At 41.1% G+C, this 21,123-nt stretch overlaps 1 protein-coding gene across 2 annotated transcripts in view; it reads right to left on the bottom strand.

Moving 5' to 3' along the window:
• CPQ (carboxypeptidase Q) overlaps positions 1 to 21,123 on the bottom strand; it is a 604,930-nt gene that overhangs the window by 483,405 nt on the left and 100,402 nt on the right. For both annotated transcript variants that reach the window (XM_073229858.1, XM_036995821.2), the window contains exon 2: positions 3,016 to 3,483. In XM_073229858.1, the coding sequence (XP_073085959.1) occupies positions 3,016 to 3,448 (433 nt within the window). In that variant the 5' untranslated portion in view covers positions 3,449 to 3,483. The remainder of the gene's footprint in view (positions 1 to 3,015; positions 3,484 to 21,123) is intronic.

Genomic DNA, 21,123 nt, shown 5'->3' with positions numbered 1-21,123 from the left:
ACAATTGTGAAACACCACTAAATGCATCAAAATACTCAAGGAAATACCAGTGGAAGAGAGCGAAAAAAGGGACAGGAAAAAAATTTTCATAAACTAATAGCTGAAAAATTCCCAAACTGATGAAAAGCATTAATTAACATACCCATGAAATTCAACCTCCAAGCAAGACGAAAGTAAGAAGACCCACACTTAAATACATCTATATAAAAATGTTGAAAACCCAAAAATAAAATCTTGAAATCAGTAAGAGCAAAATGACTCATCATATACAAAGGAGTCCCAATAATGTTAACAATTTACTTCACATCAGAAACAATGGGGGCCAAAAGACAACAAAATGACAAATTCAAAGTGCTGCAAGTAAAAACTGTCAACCAAGAATCTTACACCCAGTAAAGCTGTTTCAAAAATGATCATTAAATGAGGAAATTAAGATGGATGAAAGCCTAGAGAATTTTCTGCTAGCAGACCTGCATTTAAAAAAATAAATAAATGAAAGGAATTCTTCAGGTTGAAAGCAAGTGAGAACAAATAGTAGTCTGGATCTCTAGCCTCACAAAAATAAAAAGAATTATAAAAGAATACTATAAATTACTGTATGTCAACAACTTATATTACTTACATAAAATGAATAAATTCCTAGAAAGACACAAACAACTAAAACTAACTCAGAAAGAAATAGAAAATCGGAAATAGGTCTATAACAAGAAAAGATGTTGAATTAATAATTAACAATCTTCCCACAAAGAAAAGCCCAGGACTAGATGGTTTCAACAGTTACTCTAACAAAACCTGAAGAATTACTACCAATAACTGTTTCTTTGAAGCCAGAATTACACTGATACCAAATCAAACAAAGACATCACCAAAAACAAAAACAAAAACCTGCAGACAAATATCGCTTATGAATGCAGATGTAAAACTGCTCAACAAAATACTAGCCAACTGAATTCAGTAACATCTAAAAAAAAACTAGACACAATAACCAAGTGGGATTCATCCCAGGAACTCAAAGTTGATTTAACATCTGAAAATCTGTTAAAGTAATATACCCAATTCTATGGCAAAAGAAAAGTCTTTTCAGATAATACTAACAATTGAATGACCTCATGGTAAAGAAGGAAGTTGAATTCCTACCTCACACCATGTACAAAAATTAACTCACAGGCTTAAATATAGAGCAAAAACACCAAAAGCACAAGTAACAAAAGAAAATTTAGATAAATATGCTAAATCAAAATTAAAGACTTCTCTGCAGCAGATATTACCAACAAGAAAGTGAAAATACAACCCATAGAATGGGAGAAAACATTAGCAAATCCCATATCTGATAAGGTACTTGTATCCAGAATACATGAAGAGCTTTTAAATTCAAAAATCAAAGTTCAAATAGCACAATTAAAAATTGGGCAAAGGATTTGAATATACATTTGTCCAAAGAAGATATACAAATGACTATTAAGGACATAGAAGGATGCTCAATATCATCAGTCATTATGGAAATGCAAATCAAAACCATAGTGAGATATCCTTTCACACCTAATTGGATAGCTATAACCAAAAAGACAGATAACAAGTGTTAACAAGTATGTGTAAAAATTAGAATACATTAGTGGAAATGTAAAATGGTGTAGTCACTTTGGGAAACAGTTTGGCAGTTCCTCAAAAAGTTAAACATGGAGTTATTATATGACCTCCATAGCAACTCCACTCCTTGGTATTTATTCAAGAGAAATGCAAACATATATCCATACAAAAACTTATGCGTGAATGATTATAGCAACATTGCTCATAATTGCCAAAAGGTGGGAAAAAAAACAAATGTCCATCAATTGATGAATGTGTAAATAAAATGGGGTATATGCCTAAAATAGAATATAATTTGCAATAAAAATGAATTAAGTACTGATACATGCTACAACATGGATGAACCTGGAAAACATAGTTGCATGTAGAAGCTAATCATAAAAGACCAAATAGTGTATTATTCCATTCATGTGAGATATTCAGAATAGGCAAATCTGTAAAGATAGAAAGCCAATTTAGTGGTTGCCTTGGGCTTAGAAGGGAGTTAGGGGAGGAATGAAGAATAACTGCTAATGAGTATGGGGTTTCTTTTGGGTGACAAAAATATTCCACAGTTGGATTGTGGTGGAGGTAGTACAATTCTAGAAATATACTAAAAACCATTGAATGATATATTTTAAATGGGAAAATATTATGGCATATAAATAAATTATACTTCAATAAAGATTTTGCTTAAAATGACCATCAAATTCTCTACTGGGTCTTTATCTTAACTTTTTCTATAAACTTTCTAGGGAAGGTCAACTAGTTTCTATAAACTAGTTCCTCTGACATAGGAAACTGTCCATGAATATATGAACAGTCCATAAGAAGTCCGTGAATAGTCCAAGACTAATAGCTCACTGTTGACTGGTTATATGTGCCCCTGACATATTAATACTGTCTGATGAAGCTGAGCCAAGGTGCTGATAAGTTAAAGGTAGAACTCCATGCTGGATAACTCCTTGAATTAGAGGCCTCAAGTTCTGTAAAAATAATTAACTCAAATTGATTTAATGTGCAAATCTCTATCCCCTACTTCATTTCTAAGAAATTCTGAACATTGAGGTCACCTGGAAGAGGTCATAATTTTTATATTCTATTTACACGTATTTCAATTCTCTACAGAATGATACTAATATATACCAGATATAAACTATTAAGTGATAGGGCTGACAAGTATTATGGACCAATAGCTATAGATTCTTCATTTAAAAAGTGACTGTGCAATCAGCTGTCTTTTAGAAAGATACAGAAGGAAGGAAAGGAAGAAGGAAGAAAAGAGTAGAAGAGTAAAAAATTCACTAAGCCAATGGAATTGGAAATGATTATATCTTCCTTTTTATCACCCAAATTATAATACGAATCATGCATACCATAATAAGTTATGTCACATGATATTAGTTTTATAAATTACATAGCAAATTGACTTGAAAAGACAGAAAATACCTTCTGGGGGCGTCCCAATGCTGCTGCCAAGACCCAAAATAGCCATCTTGTGAATTCTTGGCTCTAGCATCACTGCAGATTCTTCACCCCTTTCCCAGTGGGGTATTTTGACTGGCTCTAGGTGGACATTCTCCAGCCTATCATCCTGCAGGTTTTGGTACATCATTTGGATGGCTTTTTCTAGGCTCTTAGAGCCACTCAGTCTGGGTCCAACAGTATCAACCAGAAGAGCCAGTCGCTCATAGGATCTGTTCTGGGCTTTACCAAAAACAGCAAGGTTGATGATTGCTTTAGCAATATCTCCATAGCAGGCTATTTCTTCTTTGATTTCTTGAAAAGTCCTCTGACAGATGCCATCTCTACAAATAGCTTTCCCAGAGTTCAGAGATAAAAGGTGAACAACACCAACAAATGAGAAGAGAAGGAATTTCATGGTTTTCTTCCAGGTGGTTGTCTTCCTTAAGTAATCTATGTAAGTAAGAAATATGTTTTAGGGGAAAAGCATCTCACATCTGCCCATAACCCAGGGACTGCTTTTCAAGCAGGATTCCCCTTCCATTCTCAACTGCTGCCCAACTTTCACCACCAAATTTAACACCGTAATTCCCAAGAATGAAGAAGTAAAGAGGCAATGACTGGCTTTATTAAAAAAAAAGTAGCATTAATTAAAATCATAGAACCACATGTTACCTAGTAATTCAGTTTATAATATGCTAAAAGTTTAAAAGAAGAGAATAACTAGGAAAGATAGGAAATGGTGGTAAGAGGAGTAATAGCAGTGATAAGGCTAGGACAGTATTAGCTGTTGTCCTCCATCTAAATAGAGTGTGATCCTAATGGGTTCCTTCCCCCTAATAACACTCATTCCTTTTTGCCTATTGAACTTGTCCTTGAGGCCCCTTCAGATGTCATCTTTTCTTGGTGCTTTCCCTAACCCTACCCCCTCCACATTTAATCCTTACAAGAACTCTATGAGATAGTTTATTATTATTATTATCTTCATTTTACAAATGAGGATCCTAGAGTAGGGACAGATTAAGTCACTTGCCAATGACACACAAAGCTTTCTAGCTCTAGATTCTATGCTCTAAACAATGAGTTCAAAGTGTGGTGCATAGATGAGTGCCAGTCCACAATTGTTTTTCACTTGTCCACATCAGATAAACATTGCAATTAAGAGTAAATATATCCAGTGCTGTGCAACACAGTACCCAATAATCTCATGTGGTTATTTCAATTTAAATTAAGTTGAATATCCAGTTTCTCAGTCATATTAGCCACATTTCATATGCTCAATAGTTGTACCTGGCTAGTGACTCTCATTTTGGATAGCATAGACAAAGCATTTCTGTCATCAAAGCAAATTCTGCTGGATATCATGGTTTAGACAGACACCTTTCTAGACAACTGACATAATAATTAAACATTTGTCAAATCTAATTATTAAAAATGATGGTTCTCTTTGTATGACTCTTTCATTTCATCTTTCTACTTCACTGCTACTGAAGTTTGCAAAACTACTAGTCTCAACAAATTTGAAATTTAAAAGACTGGCCATTCACAAGAAATAATCTGAGGAGTACAGTCAGAAACTACTATATTAAAAGGATAAATTCCAAATTCAGGCAGCATATAGAGAAGAACAAAGGGGACCATGAAAAGCTAGAGAAGACATGACATCTCAAGGCAGCCAAGAAGGAATGGTACCCCTCTCAAAGGGACCAATGGAACTGCATCCTTAGGTCACAGTCTCAAAAAACAGGGCCTGAGTCTATCATTTTGACATCTTTTGGCATATATGTCAATTGAATTAATAGATAAAACCCATTTTTATAATAACACATGTCTCTTGACACAGTCACTCCTTAATTTTGACAGTAAAAAATGATATAAATACTTTAAAACAGAAATTGATATCTTAACTACACTGTATTTTCAAATCCTATGAACATAATAAATGCTTATTTTTAAAAGTAGGTTCATTTAAAGACTAACCTACCTTTTAATGGGCCATTTTCCCCTGAATATCATAGCAGTACTTTACAAAGTTTACTGCAATAAAAGGCACAACACAAAATACATGAAGAATCACCTAGAACACTCGATGTAAGTATATACTAAATATATGTTAGTTGATTTTAAACCTGGTTTTCCCTGGAACATAATCTAGAAATTACTGATTGAATTCTTGGCTAGAATGCATAATTATATATCTCTCCAACAGAGCACTACAAGAATCTTTTATTATTTTTATTTTTAGAAAGGTACATTAGCCCAACAAAGATGTTTTCATTAATAAATTATAGAAAATAGTAATTATTACTAACAGTCTATATTTGGAAATGAAACAAGATATTTGCTATATCACATTCCACTTAAAAAAACTGTAAAATACAATATATAATTTAAAAACAGAGACTATAATCCAATACACAATTTGTACATTCCTAAGAAAAAACAGAGACAAGTAATGAAATATACAGAGAGAATAAGACCAAATTAAGGCCAATAATCAAGGACAATTTGAAGAACTTCTCTCCTAATTCACAGGTTTAGGGTGACCATACACCAAAAAATTCATTCTAGACCTCAAGTCAATTCAAATGAGAAGGAAGATCAAAAACACCAGTGTATTTTCATGAAAGGATAAAAAACCCTACTCCTACTCAGTATGAATAGATTCGGGCCAAATTAGAAATATTTTAGTGTATGAAATCAAGAAGACGGGATAACATGAGCACAGATGCATTCACTAAACCTTTTAATATCAGTACTAGAGGACAGCCCTAGTAGCTCAGAGCTAGTTTTAGGAAAATCAAAAATGCACACTTTTACACAGTGAGTGATAAACATGTAAATAGCTTACCTAAGAAAGAAAGAGGATTGGATAAAATCATGAATGATGCAGTCATTGGAAGCTGAACTCTTTGAAATCTACCACAAAGCACTATCAAGTAAAGTTATGTATGGGATCCCCAGGAGGGTTTGTGCTCTGAAAGACTGTCAGCCTGCCCTAACATAGTAATTTCAGCCAGATAACAGTAAGCAAGCTACAGTAGTCTTTTTCTACCACCTGCAGTGGGAGAAAATAATTCCATGGTGATCAACAAGGACACATAGTATTAATCATGTCAAAAATTTCTTCTTTATTAAGTGTAAATGGTGTTATATTTTAAGTCATAACCTCATCTGTCTGTTCTTTTAACAAAAATTTATTGAACACCTACTAAGCACCAAAGATACAAATACCTAAGATAATAACCACACCCTCAAAGAGCAGTGAAATATAAAAGGGAGGCAGAGGGTGAAAACCTATAACTGAGGTATTTATAAGGTCTGTGAGAACAGAGGAAAGGTAGGGATTTGGCAAACATGGCTTGAGCGGAGATTTGAAGGGTAAGCAGGAGTTTACTTATGGGCAGGTGAAGAAAGCTGGAATAGTACTGAAGAAAAAGCAATCCAACAGTGGAAACAACCCATGCAAAATAGAGCAGCTTTACAAAACATGGGCTATGGAGAAAACAGCAGGTACTTCAATGATAAATGGGGAAATTGTGGAAGATACTGCAGTGATAGGAAGGAATTATTCCCCAAGGTTTGATTGAAAAGGTCTATGTGAAGCTCCAACATATATGGCACTAAATGCTCTAGAGGGCTGTAACAGGGGCCCAATGAAAGCTTCCCACCCCTCATGTACCCAGGGAAATTAAGGAAGGGAGGGAAGGAAGGAGGAAGGGAAGGCAGGAAGGCAGGAAGGAAGGAATGGAGGGAGGGAGGGAAGTTTATTTCTGACTTTCACTACTCCTGTCTCCTTGGCAAAGAGAATTCACCCAGATTCCACATCAGGACAAGGAAAGGACAGTTTCTCAAAATCCCCAGACAAGCCACTACTTACGACCTATGTGGTTATTCCTGAGAATTTTCACAGAAGGAAAAGCAATCCATGCTTACAAAAGACACATCAGTTAAGCAATTCATTTACAAAGACACTCAAGATTTTCTTGTTTAAAATCCCTAAAATACAAATAAACTCAAAAAAAAAAAAATCCTACGCTCTCTCGAGCAATTATAGGACATGTGAAATGTCTAAACTTAAACTGCACAACATTTTTTTGAAATACTCTTTATTCTTATATACAAAAGATTGAAGTCATTGTCCCTTTATTTGAATTCAAACTATGGAAATATTAAATGTTATACCCTTTAAAATCTTAAACAACTAATTTTAAAACCCATGCTGTTTCATGCCTTTAAATTCAGAAAGTTATATATTCAAAGAAACTTTGGAGCACTATTTGGAAAAGGCTTGCTTTTCATATATTGTCTTCATAATCCATAGTTACAGATTATCTTTTTCACAAAAAGAGATAAAATTCTTTATAACATCATTTTCATTCTTTTCTACTTAAATCTGGAAGCCAACTAAAGCAAAACCAACTCTTCATACTGTGAACTATATTCTCTCCAACAATAACTTTGTATTTTGAGGAAACAAAATCCTTTGCTACTATTTCTTAATATTTTTCATAAAATATTATTGTTTGAAAATGTCTCAGGCTATCATAGAAGTGCCAAAATGAACAGGCTAAGTAAAGTGGAAAAGGACACGATGAAAAGAGAATGTGTTGAAAGACATGAGTAAGATTTACAGTACTGAGATTTTTTATTTTTTTACTGTGTCACTTTTTCTTCTAAAGACTGAATATACTGCTTACATAAAAACTTAAGTATTTCCCTTAAACCTTGCATTGCTGAACAGGATTCACTGATATAAATTTAACTTAGTTCTCTGTCTAGAGAATGAAGCAATATGCACACTAGAAAAGCTAAATCCCAGCACAGACACTGGCACATTGCAGCTCTCTCCTTCACTCCTGCTAACACTCCTGGATTTATAATAATTAGCCTGTCAACCATCTTAAGGAAGATTCTTACCTTTATTAAATTCACTGTTCAAACAGTACTGGGCTTCTATTTCCCTCAGCTTATACTCCAATTATTCATTCCCTTATTCAAGAAAGCTGATTGAGAAATTACTCTGTATAGGACCTGGGCAAGAATTTGGAGAAGACAAGCAATATAAAAACAATTAAGACTGAGTTCCCACTATTAGGAGTCACTGTTAATTACCTATTCAATAGTCATCCCCCTTTTTCTTGCTAACCAAACCTCAATTTTGTCTGGAGTGTCCAGCCCCATTAGTCTAAACCAGCATTCTCAATATAGATGGTTCCATCCCTAGGAGGTGTTCTGAATACGTGACAGAGGGAGCATTTTTGGTTGTCATAAGGGTGTGGAGCTCTAATAGTTATTAGTTGGTAGGGGCAGGGACACTAGACATGGGTGTATTAAGAATCCTCCTTTCCATACAGATTTCTTAAATATGAAAGACCTATTATCTCAGCCTTGAACCTAACTCTATTGTACATACAAATACATGTAAAAATAGTTTTTGTGTAGTTTTAATGAGTCTTGACTCTTCCAAAAAGCAACCATGTGTTTCAGGGGAAGGCTATGCTGTGTCTTGCTGAGAACCAAACCAAGAGCTGTGCCTTGTTTCAGTGGAACACCAACGGCTGTGTTGCTCCCAGGATTGGAAAAGCCATCACCACTCCCCAGGGCCTGCCTGCCTTTTTTGTCGTCACATTCACCAAGCAAGCATCAGGTCACTTCATTACAGGGTTTCATGCTCATGCCTGGCAATGTACATCTTGAAGCACTTTATTATAAATTACTTTCCCTTAATTCCCTTTTATACTATAATTTGGATAGCACACTGATTTATTTGGAAATATACATGATCTATGCTGCTTAATTTGGGATAATAAAGCAGGCATTATAAATTGTTTGCTTAAAAAAAAAGAGAGAGGTATTGCATATCACAGAATGGGGAACTGGTGATTTAAGTGAATTCAACAATTATCTTCCTCACTCTTCCAGCCAACGATCCAGCCAGAGGAAGCCCTGTGACCCAGTTCTGTTTAGAAACCCACACAGAAGCAGCTGACAAGGAAAGGGTCACAATTCTAGAGCTGCATCAGCTACTTTGTAACCAGGAGGAGCAAGTGCAAAAGAACTAGTCCTGACATCACTGAGCAGCTGAACCAGTGCCAGCACCACCAACCTGTCTGTTATGTGAGAAAACTGAACTCCATTTGTTCTAGCCACTGTTAGTTGGATTTTCTGTTCCATACTGCTGTGAATACATGTCTAATTGCTACACTACTTCACTACTCAGGGGCTTCTTGGGGATCCGTAATTAAATATATTTCTTATACTAACTAACACCATAAGCAGGTTCTAGGATCTGGCATATGGTCTACCTGTATTTGCACCTAAATTCTAAATATCCAACACCAAATTCAGAATCCTCCCTTCTGAACCTGCTTTTCCAGTGTTTTCCACACTCCTGATAAGTTAGAATATGTGGTATGCACTGGGTTCTGCCCTCTCCCTCCAAGTCCGGCCTCTAACTCCTCCTTCAAATTCATTCTTGGCTAACTTCCCTCCTCTCCCCCTTTATCATCTAGCTCAGAACCTCATTATCCTTCATTCGAAACACTTCCTCAGACATCTCCCTGCCTTAAATCAGGCCCCTTCCCAATCAATCTTCTATATTGCCAGCAGATTTACCTTAAACCCAAATGGAATGACTCCTTGGCTCAAAACCCACCATTTACTGTTCAGTGCTATGGGTATGACTTTATTCACAACCATCCCCGACTGTTCCCTCACCCTGACACTGCAGCGCTGATCAGCTTTTCACCAATCCTTGAAATTACAAAACACTCTTTACACCTCTCTGATAGTGCTCATGCTCTTCCCTCTGCCAAAATTGTTCTTGCATCCTTCCTCCATGTGCAGAAGTTGTGATCATGAAGCAGGGTCTTAAACTTCTGGGCAGAACTCTTTGCTGCCTTTTCAGAGTGCACTGAGCTGCATGTGCTGGTGTCTGTCACCCTGCTAGACTGTATAATAGCAATAATATTTTACCTTTATAAAATTCATCAAGCATGTTCTCTGCAAAGAATAGGTTTTATTTGTTTTGTGTACTAAGCAAATAGCACAATACCTGTCAATAAATATTTATAGAATATATGAAAAAATTCATCAAACAAGTAGTTTTATTTCACAACAGAAGTATACACTTATTCATCACTTTAATGATTACTTTTCCTGTATGAAGACATTTGTTTGGGTCCATTAAACTTTGGCATACCTTCCAATAAATGAGTCAAGAAACCTAGGACTTGGTCCTGACTGCCCTTCTCTAGATGCATCACCTTGAACAATTTATTTGAAGTCTCTCTTTCTGTGTAAATAAGGGATTGTGCTTTAGCTCTAACATTCTATTGTGGATTATCCTAAATATTTAATATCAGCCTCACTTTGGTTTATAATCCACGTTAGCAACTGATTAAATTACCTTAAACTAAACTCTGAATTGGTTCATATATAAAAACCACTTCTCAATCTACTATTTTGTCTCCTCCCACTAACCAACTAAAACTGAACCGACAAAGGCCATTAAGGATGTTTTTTTCCCTAATCCAATGAAAATATTTCATTTCCTAGCATACCTGACATCTGAAACATCTGTGGACAGCCTCTCCTTTTCTAAACAGTCTTTTACCTATATCTCTGCTCTCCTTCCCAATCATTTTTGTAATGACCCTTTTCTCCATCTATCCTTCAAAGTTTATCATTCCCTAGGGCTCTCCCCTTGACCCTCTTTTCCTTCTACCCATTCTAATCGGAAGGTCATTCACTTCAAAGCTTCATTTACTATCTACAGCATAGGCTCACCTATAGATTAGCAGGCTCTCTTAGTTTGGATGCTCACAGGCACCTCTAACTCAATATATCCCAACCCTTCTCACGACTTTTCCTCCACAGGCTGCCTTTCCCCCTCAATGCCCACTCTTGATGCCTGGCATTTCTACCACCCCTTCATCTGGATCATTTGAGACATCTCACTCTCTTTTAAAGATGTTGACCACTTGAACACTAAGTGCAATCAAATTTAACTCCTAAAAGCCCTCAAACTCATCTTCCCCCTCGACATCTTCCTTCCCACCTTGGTTTCAGGCCATTTACCTTGACTTGAACAACCACCACAATCTCCTAAATGATCTCCTTGTCTTTAGCCTCCTCCTCTCCCATACATTCTCTTTACTGCCATGGTTATTTTCTTCAAAATATTTATATTCACAATGTCTCTCCCACTAAACTGTGGACTCAATGTGGGCAAGGACTGTATAGGACCCATATTTGAGCCTTTAGGACCTAGTGTTGACCTGGCATTCAGTAGGTACTCAATGAACACAGGCAGAAAATATAGGAGGTGATGCCTGAATTCATTTTGGAAGACTGTTAATAGCCACCAGGATGAGAAGCAGTAAATGTACCTTCCAAGCTTAAGAGTAATTCTCTCTCTTTATAAATCAAAGAAAACTGCTGAATACATTTTGTGTGCTTAGTAAACATGTACTCTCTTAAGCTAAACCTTTCAGTATAAGCAGATTAATTTCAAAATACAGGAAAAATTCTTCTTAAAAGCATTCATGTCCTTCTTGGCACCTAATTTACTGCTTTTCAAATAAGCATTCAGACTGTATTTTTTCATGTAAGTTTTCTAGTATCTATTTTTCACATGATGGGGAACAGAAGGGCAAGACAGAAAGGAAGGAAGAGAACCTTTGCTCCCACTGCACCTTCAATTCTATTTCTTATGTAAAAAAAATCCATAGAGTTAGAAATCATTTAATAAGAATCAGTGAAATCTGAATAAAGTTTGTAGATTGTACCAGTGACAGTTTCCTGGTTTTGATAAACTATAAATGTTACCATGGGGGGAAGCTGGGTGAAGGCAACAACAGGTTCTCTCTGTATTATTTTTGTGAGTCTGTACTTATTTAAAAATAAGAAGTTAAAAAGAAAAGAGAAGAAGTCCAACCTACCTGACTCTTTCTTAAACTTCAAGCATTACTTTTTAATATCATAACTTACTTATACTTCTGGGGGGAAAAAAAAAAACCAGGAGTCAACCAGAACTGGTCCTAATTGTTAGAATCAGACTCCAGGACAGGGAGAGGAATGTTCCAGGCCCACCTCTCCTACAATCTCAGATTAGGATTCACTTGTTCCCAATAGCTCCATGATCATTTTCCCTAAGAGCCAATGTTAAGGATGCTTCACTTCGAATGTCTCTGCCACCAAGCAGTCACCCTGAAGAAGACACAGGCATCGTGGAGACAGGGAGGAGGAGTGAGGGCAGAGAGACGTACCCTAACAGTTGGACAAAGAAGCCAGTGCATGATTCTCCATTTTCTTCCCCACTGGTTCTGGAAGTTAGTAAAGTGACCGCAGGGCAAATGGTACTGACTGGCAGGCCCCTTCCCAGAGGGAATCCCAAGGACTCTGGGTTGGGAGGTGTGGGAGCAACAGCCTGCTGGAAGCTCCACCAGTAGATCTTCTCCTCCCACTGGCCACACTGAATCGCTCATGGCCCCCTCTAAAGATGTCAAGTGACCTCTCTCTTACCCCTCCTCATCCCATCAGCATGAAACAGTGGGCTGACTCATTTTGTGACCCTGACATTTTACTGTTAACCAGTGAGCAGTTTTGTGTTTGCCTTCTCAGAAAATGAACGGGGCTCACTTTACTAATCCTGTCTCTGGATTTCTTAGTCCCCCTCAAATTTCTTGAGTATATAAAACGATGAAGCCTAAATATCAACTGTTCAAAAGTAGTATCTGTTACACAGCCAAACATAAGTGACTTTTGACCTACATCATGATTGAGAAATAAATATGAAGTTCCCATACATGCTGCTTAAGTGAAACAATATGATGAAAATTATAGTAAATGAAATCAACCATGAACCCTAGGACAAACACTGTATCCTTGAATTGCAAAATACGTACTGAAATTCAAAGAGGATATGAGATAGCTCTTGGGCCCCTTTGTTAACCGAGGGTGCCACCAAGCTGACCATGTGGGCAGATACCCTTGAGAACAGGGTTCTGTGGTCTGGGGCTCTGCCACATGTGCACACACCCACAAGCAGCTGCCATATCAAGCACATACAGTCAATAAAGACACAAATAAATTGTCTAGAATGCAGTTTACACACTGAGGGGCCAAACACAAAGTGAGTAACCCTAGTAATTCTGAGGTCCTGAGATCTAAGAGAACTGGAAAATGGACAAAAGGAAATGGGATTCTAGCCTCATAAAGTCCTAGTTTTCTAGGACTTGGATCTCCAGTGTAAGAGTGAAGGAAGTACTTTATTTCTGCCAGTAAAACCAGTGAAGCATGTGTCTTTGTCCAGTGATATTAAAAAGCTATTAGAAAGTACGACAGCCTCTTCCAGGGGCAGGGGAGAGACTACAATCTTCCTTGAATCAGACAAAATGCAGAAGTCTTCCAGAGATTCAGCTGCAGAAAACTATAAAGCTAGAGATATATAGATTTAATTACCATTCACCAATACAGGAGTAGAGTAAGCTGACTGTACTAATGTGTTTTTATTGCTAAACAGCATGTTTCCCCCACGCATCTTCCCCTGAACTGGTTAATAACAAGTTCAAGAACACTCTGGTAGAGATATTAGTAATTTCCTTAGGAACATGCCTTTCAGTCTCCCTCATTTTAGCCAGGCTCCCCCATCCTATAAACACAAAAGCAGAAAGACTCTCAATGAATCTTTCTGCAAACACAATTCTTGTTACAGCCCAAGCCAGGGAGGCCTCTTCAGCAAGTCACTTACGGTAAAACTTGCTATTGAACCTGTCAAACAGACATATATGAAAATGCTGCTTGACTAAACAGCTGTTAAGTTTCATGAGGTTAAAAAGAAAATATCATCTAGCTATACAGTATTATCAGAGATTCACCATTCAGTTTTAAAATTTGATATACCAGTGCACTTTTCCCCAAATCCTAACATTTGCTCTCTGCTGTTGAGGTAGAGCATGGACATAGGACAAACATCATGATTGATTTTTCCAGCCTATGTTGAAAAATAATAGTTACAATAGTATAGGAAGAACAGGAGGGACTCCACCTTAAGGCTAAATTTCATTTTAAAAACCAGGAAGTTAGGAAGTAAAATTCCTAATATTTTATGGTAATTAGCCAACAACTGACCCTATCTTAAGGCAGGGCAAGCGATTCTAAGTACAAGTCTCCTCTCTGCAGCTCCCCTAAATCCTGGGTGGTAAGGGTGTAGTTCCATTGCCCTGTAGATCAAGTGGACACCAGACACCAGGTGAACCTAGCTTCAGAAGTTGGAAACAGATCTGACCTATGCCAAGCAGGAGTTCAGTGGACTTTCTTATCCTCCCTCTGTTCTTCCTTGCTCTCTATTGCTTGCATGGCTGCTGCCATTCACCACTACCCTTGCTTTCACAAATTCCTTCCTTACCTACACTCATCTGACCTGTTGATGAATTCTTTCTTGATCAGAGTCAAGAACCCCCTCCCAGGTTAAGGTCTTACCTAGCTGGCAGGGAGCTCTCCCGGGATTGGATTGCCTGACAGCATTATGAGATGACTGCCACACAGCGCCACTAGCAAACACGGGCTGAGAGCACACACTGCTTACTTTACTGTTCCCTCCTTCTGTAATGGAAGCATGCAGCACATGCTGCTTCAGGCTCTTGCACAGGAAAAAGAGCACTTCTCAGTGGTGTTGAGGGGAAATTAATGCGTTGATTCCTCTCTGTCCTAATAGTGAGACATTAATCAAAGGTGGCAAAAGAAAAGAATTAAGACAAATTGAGTCACAGTGAAGGAGCTAAAACAATTATTCAAAGTGCTTAATCAGTCAGTGTAAAATAAAACCCTTGTAGCACTGCATCTGTGCACAGCCAGCAAAATTATCCTGGGAAGAGAGAACGTTGATAAAACAAGTTCTCTAGGAAGTGAAGAAAGCAAGGTGATAGAGCAGATGTTTGACAGCAGGAAATTAAAAGGTAACTTACAAAAATAAAAGAGGAATTACAGAGACACTTGGAGAGAGATAGTTTGGACTGTGGAACAAAGACCATGGTGGTAAATACATTCCAGACCAGAGGTGAAAAGGAAAGAGCGAAGAACTATAAAGACTCAGGGGAAACCAGCTGAGAGTGATTTTTCTTAACAGGCAATTTCTAAACTCAGAAAGTAAATTTTAAAAGGAGGATCACATGTATCAGGAGACAAGGTGTATGATTTAAGAGATTATGAAGACAGACTTAAAGAAAAAGATTATTGGATCCCAGATAGAGACTGCAGAAGAAAAAGGGAAAAGAGAACTGATTCCCTCTGGGGAGAGACAAAAATGGCTCCGGAGGAGCACAGAGAGGACTCAAAGGTACCACAGTGTGGGGAGGGCCCCCCACCTTCCCCTGCTGTTCTATGAGCACAGCTGCCCACTGCTTCACCCCAGATATGTCTGGCCTTGAGAAACCTGCTGTACCCATGGGAAAGGAGCTAGATAGGGGCCTTGACAGCCAGATCCCTGGCCACGAAGTCCATATGCATGCACATCCTAAAACACTTACATAACCATGAATTAGCAGTATAGCAGTATAAGTAGAGCTGTGTGCAGAATAAAGTGGCCTGTTTGAGCACCCTCCATGACCACTCCCACTGCCTTCTTTGTTCTTCGCATTGCCCCAAAATCTCAAAGGCAACCCCCGGACCCTGACACACAGCTGTCTCAATTTTTGAGATTTTCTTTCCCCCATATCTCACTCAAAAAATGAAAAGCCCATAACCAGGTCACTCAAGTCACTGTTATGGAAAATGAGGTGAGGAAACAATGCGATTGGAATAATCACCCCATAATTGCCTAGAGGTCTACTAAATCTGTGAAGGATCGGCCTATTTCCTAAATGCAGTGTGTTTGATTTCTCTCCAGAGAACGCAGGAAATTGTACCCTTTGAAACAAATGAGAAATTTTGGATAACATCAGACTCCATTGGAAAGCCCCGGGGTAATGAGTCGGCAACTCACAGCCTGCACAACAGTGTCTGAGACATTTAGTAGCAGATGAGGGGAAGTTTGTTGTGACAGCTGTGCAGAAAAAAGTCTGAAGGGTAGGTGGATCAGCAACACGAGAAGGTGATTTGGGTTTGGAAAAAGTCATTTTCCAAAGGGAAGAGTGCACAGAAAAATAAACAAAAGGAAAATAAAGAGCAGAGGAAAGCAAAGTGTGCCCAGCTTGGTAAGTTTTCTGCATTGTCTCTTCACATCAGAGATGCCTGCTAATCAGTCAGAATGTCCCCTGACGGCACCATTCCTTTTTATAGCAGTTAAGGCCTGGCCAAAAGTAAAAGTAATGTACCACTTGCCAGATATCTAGGTACAGAGTAAACTTGAAGATGATTTCCTGTTTGTCCTCTCTTCCATCTGCTTGATTACTAAAGCAATCTCCTCTCACCACTCCCCACACAGGGGATGACAATGGATGATGCTGCCGCCTGCCGCTCCCACACATTTGGCCACACTGGACTGTGCTCCGCACAGCCCTGCACCGCGTGTTGCACTGGTTTCCCATCTTCCCTCCGCCTCCACCACTTGCTCAGAGGCTGGCCACTTCCCCTAACGGCATGTTCCAGGCAGACATGAAATACTTTGCGCTGTTCAGGAGCACAGCCTGACCAGCATCAGAGGCAAAAGCAGGCTGACTAAACACCAAGTGACAGAAATGACAGCTAAAAATCCTCTAGATGCTACCTCCACATAGTCTGCTATAGGAGTCACGTCCTTCACTTGCTAGGGGCAAGAGGGAAGGAAAACAGAAGGAAGTGTAAAGGAGGGCAGAGGGCATCAAGAGTCAGGAAAAAGGACTAATAACATTTAACCTAACTGCCTAAAGCATGGGCCACCTAGTTTTGAATAAACAACCCGAGGCTAAGCTTAGAAATGTGCCTGCTTTAAGTTAGATAACTAGAAGTGGGCAACAGCCTGGGGATGTGATCCGTTATAAGTCACGTAGACATGCTTGGGTAAGCAAGAGATAACAATTGAAGCAGTCAGGCAACTGGAGTGTTCCCTAAAAGGTTACAATATAGAATGTGTTTTAAAATTATTGGTTGTAGAAATGCGCGAGCTTCGGTGTAACGGCTGTGAAAATCCTATACAAGCAATACCTAAAGTTGCCTGGGGGTCGGCAGCTCGGACTCGGCCTGCGTGTCAGGGGAGGTGCTGTCGACCCCAGCTTGCTGGCTGAATAAAGACTTTGCCTGTACTTACATCTCCATGCCTGTGTGCTTTGTTCTCTTGGGAAAACCCTGAGTTCCTGGACCCTAACATTTGGGGGCTCGTCCGGGATCCGTGCGGCTTCCCTGAGAACAAAGGACGGCTGGAGGCAAGGTCTAATTGTCCGGACAGGGCAGTGCAATTTGAGGGTCGCCCCCTTGTGTCTGCATAAATCCATTATAAAGCGGGAGTCACCATCCCGTGTATGGTCTCGGGTTAGTGACCCCGAGTGAGAGAGTCCGGGTTGGTAGTCCCGGCCCCCAGGTTAGCGACCCTGGGTGAAGCCCAGGTAACCAATCCTGGCCCTAAGGTCTGAGTGACTCGGCCTTAGGAAGGCAAGTCCGATCGGCAGAAAACTGGCACCCGAGGAGGAAAAGATCGAGCTCGTCACCCTGTGGTGGTCTGAGTGGATGCCTTTCGGGAGAATAATGAGAGTTTTTGAGGATCCTGAAAGTGGTGAGTGTGGTGCGCACCAGAGTGAGAGAAGGACCGGTCAGAACGAGTGTGATCGGATGTGGTGTGTGTGCTTGGTGTTTATTTTACTGTGTTTTGGTTTCGGTTTATATTTTTTTATGCGCTTCTTATTTTAAGTTTCCTTGTTCTAAGGCTCTCCTGCTCTCTCCGTTCCTCCTTTCTGCCACTACATCATTCCCTGCGGGCACGGGTCGGGCAATTAAGAGCCATTAGGGCGCCTGCCGCTAGAAGACTCCCGTGACAGGATAAGGGGGTCACAGCCACGAATCCCAGATAAATTCGCATCCCCCGCAGAAGGAAAACTGTGCAACGACAGGCACCCATTCACAAGCACATATAACAGTCATCTTGTTTGAAGTGGCATCTTCATCCTTCGCCTTTGTCTCCCTCATATCCTTTTTCTTCTTCTTTTTCACTATGGGTCAGGCTCAGGCTACTCCTAAGAGTCTGATCCTTTCCCATTTCCCGGAGGTCAAGAAACAGACCTTAAATATAAGCCTTGGCATCAAGAAAGGTAAGCTTGACACCTTTTGCTCAGTCGAGTGGCCTTCCTTTGGAGTTAGGCTGGCCGACCCAGGGATCTCTTTCCCTGGACCTTATCGGCAAAGTCAAAACCATTATCTCCCAACCAGGCCCTGAGGGCCACCCTGACCAACTCCCCTATATCTTGGTCTGGGAAAATCTAGCCGAGAATCCTCCATCCTGGCTGAGGCCCTTTTTGGTGGGGAAACCTCATACTGACCCCCTAAAGACCTCCGTCCTAGTTGCTCAGGAAAAATTGGAGACCTCTGATCGCAGGGCCAGAAATCCTATGCGCCCGAGTGCGCCGCCTGTCCTCCCTGACAGTTCTCCTCTCTACCCTCTTCTGCCGATTGAGCAGCCACCCCCGTATGCGGAGGAGGGGGGTGAAGCTGCTGGGAGGATAGAAAACGAGGCTGGGGAACCCAGTGGGAACCAGGCAGCCGCAGCTTCCCCAGACTCTTCAGCAGAGGGAGGCAGGAGGCTGGAAAGAGGTTCCCCACACTCCCCCACCCTGGCCCCATGCTAGGCACCAGGTAGAACAGGAGGAATGCAATTAAGGCCTCGGGGGGCCAGGGAACAAGAAGGGGAGGCTCCCTCCTCCACCTCAGAAGGAGCAGTGCCGGTTCTGCCTGTGCGCGCCATCGGTACAGGCATCGCTCAACAATATCAATACTGGCCCTTTTCATCTAGTGACCTCTATAATTGGAGGACACAGAACCCTCCCTTCTCAGAGGACCCCAAGTGTCTTATAGGTTTAGTGGAGTCCATTATGTTTACCCATCATCCCACATGGGACGACTGCCAGCAATTGCTCCGCACTCTCTTCATGACGGAAGAGCTAGAGTATATCCTCAATGAGGCCAAGAAAAATGTCCTCGGAGAGAATGGAAGACCCACTACCCTCCAGCCCATCATTGACGAGGCGTTCCCACTTACGCGCCCGGATTGGGACTTCGGGACTGCAGAAGGTAGGGAGCGTCTCCGGGTCTACCGCCAGACTCTGATGACCGGTCTCCGGGCGGCCGCCAGACAGCCCACTAACCTGGCTAAGGTAAAAACTATTGTTCAGGGGGAAATGGAAAGCCCAGCCGCGTATCTGGAAAGGCTGTTTGATGCTTACAGGCAGTATACCCCCATAAACCCAGAAGCAGAGGAACACAGATCAGCTGTAGTCCTCTCATTCATCAACCAGGCAGCCCCCGATATCCAGAGAAAACTCCACAAGCGGGAGGACCTGGGGGAGATCTCTATTAGGGAACTGCTGCAACAGGAAGAGAAGGTCTTCAATGCTAGGGAAACTCTGGAAGATAGAGAAGAAAGGCTGAGGAAACAGAAATGGGTAATACAGGAGAAAAATAGGAAGGAAGACAGAGAATTTCAGAAGAGGGAAAACAAGAAGCAGAGGGAGGAGATGGCCAGGATATTCTGGCAGAGGTGAAGGAGGGCCCTAGGCCACCTCGAGGAACAGGACCCCGCCAATCCCGACTAGGACAAGATCAATGCGCCCTGTGCAAGAGATATGGACATTGGAAGAGGGAGTGCCCCCAAAGGAGGGAACAAGGAGGAGGGAACCCTGTTAAAACCCTGCACCTAGGAGAGGAGGATTGACGGGGACGGGGCTTGGCACCCCTCCCCGAGTCCTGGGTAACCCTGTGCATGGAGGGGACACCCATTGGGTTCATGGTAGACACTGGGGCACAATATTCAGTTCTCAACCAGGCCCACAGTCCCCTGAACCCAGGACGCACAAGTATAGTCCAGGGAGCGACAGGGTCCAAGAAATGTGCCTGAACCACTAGCAGAAAAGTGGCCCTAGGAAGGCATCAGGTCTCTCACTCATTTCTGGTCATACCTGAGAGCCCTGCACCGCTGTTAGGTAGAGACTTACTAACCAAGGTTGAGGCGCGCATTCATTTTGAACCAGAAGGGATAAAAATCATGGACAAAGAAGGGCAGCCCCTACAACCGGCGCATGTGTTAACTCTGTCCCTGGCCAACGAACATCGTCTGTTTCAGGCGGATCAAGAAAAGGGGGGCCGGGGAGAAATGGACTCTTGGTTACAGAGGTTCCCTTCCGCATGGGCCGAGACCAGAGGAATTGGTCTCGCTAAACACCTATCCCCGGTCGTTGTTCAACTCAAAGCCGCGGCTCTACCCATCCGGGTCTGGCAATATCCAATGCCAGAAGAGGCTAGGAAAGGAATAGCACCCCATATCCATAGACTATTGGAGACAGGAATCCTTAAAACCTGCCAATCTGCATGGAATACGCCCCTGCTTCCAGTAAGAAAGCCTGGCAGTGGAGATTACAGACCGGTGCAGGACTTGTGAAAGGTCAATGAGAGGGTAGAAGACATCCATCCTACAGTGCCCAACCCTTACACCCTACTCAGCTACCTGCCACCCGCACATGTGTGGTATACTACTCTGGACCTGAAAGAATCCTTCTTCAGTATCCCACTCTCTGAAGTTAGTCAGCCTTTGTTTGCCTTTGAGTGGCAAGAACCAGGGGGAGGAAGAAAAGGGCAGCTTACCTGGACTAGACTGCCACAGGGCCTCAAGAAATCTCCCACCTTATTCAATGAAGCCCTAAGCCAGGACCTGGAGCCCTTTCGCAGGAGCCACCCCCGCGTGACACTGCTGCAGTACGTGGATGAAGTGTTGCTGGCTACAGAAACCCGTGAGGAGTGTGAAGAAGCCACAGGGAACTTGCTGACTGAACTAGGTGAACTGGGATATCGAGCCAGCGCCAAGAAAGCCCACATCTGTCAGAGGTCAGTAGTCTACCTGGGGTACGAAATATCTAATGGGGCCAGGTGGCTAACGCAGGCTATGAAACAAACTATCCTGACTATCCCCAT

The sequence above is a fragment of the Manis javanica genome, chromosome 2, assembly GCF_040802235.1.
Source record: "Manis javanica isolate MJ-LG chromosome 2, MJ_LKY, whole genome shotgun sequence".
Classification (NCBI taxonomy): Eukaryota; Metazoa; Chordata; class Mammalia; order Pholidota; family Manidae; genus Manis; species Manis javanica.
The sequence above is the reverse complement of the archived record's forward strand: the minus strand, read 5'-3'. Positions and strand labels throughout refer to the sequence as shown.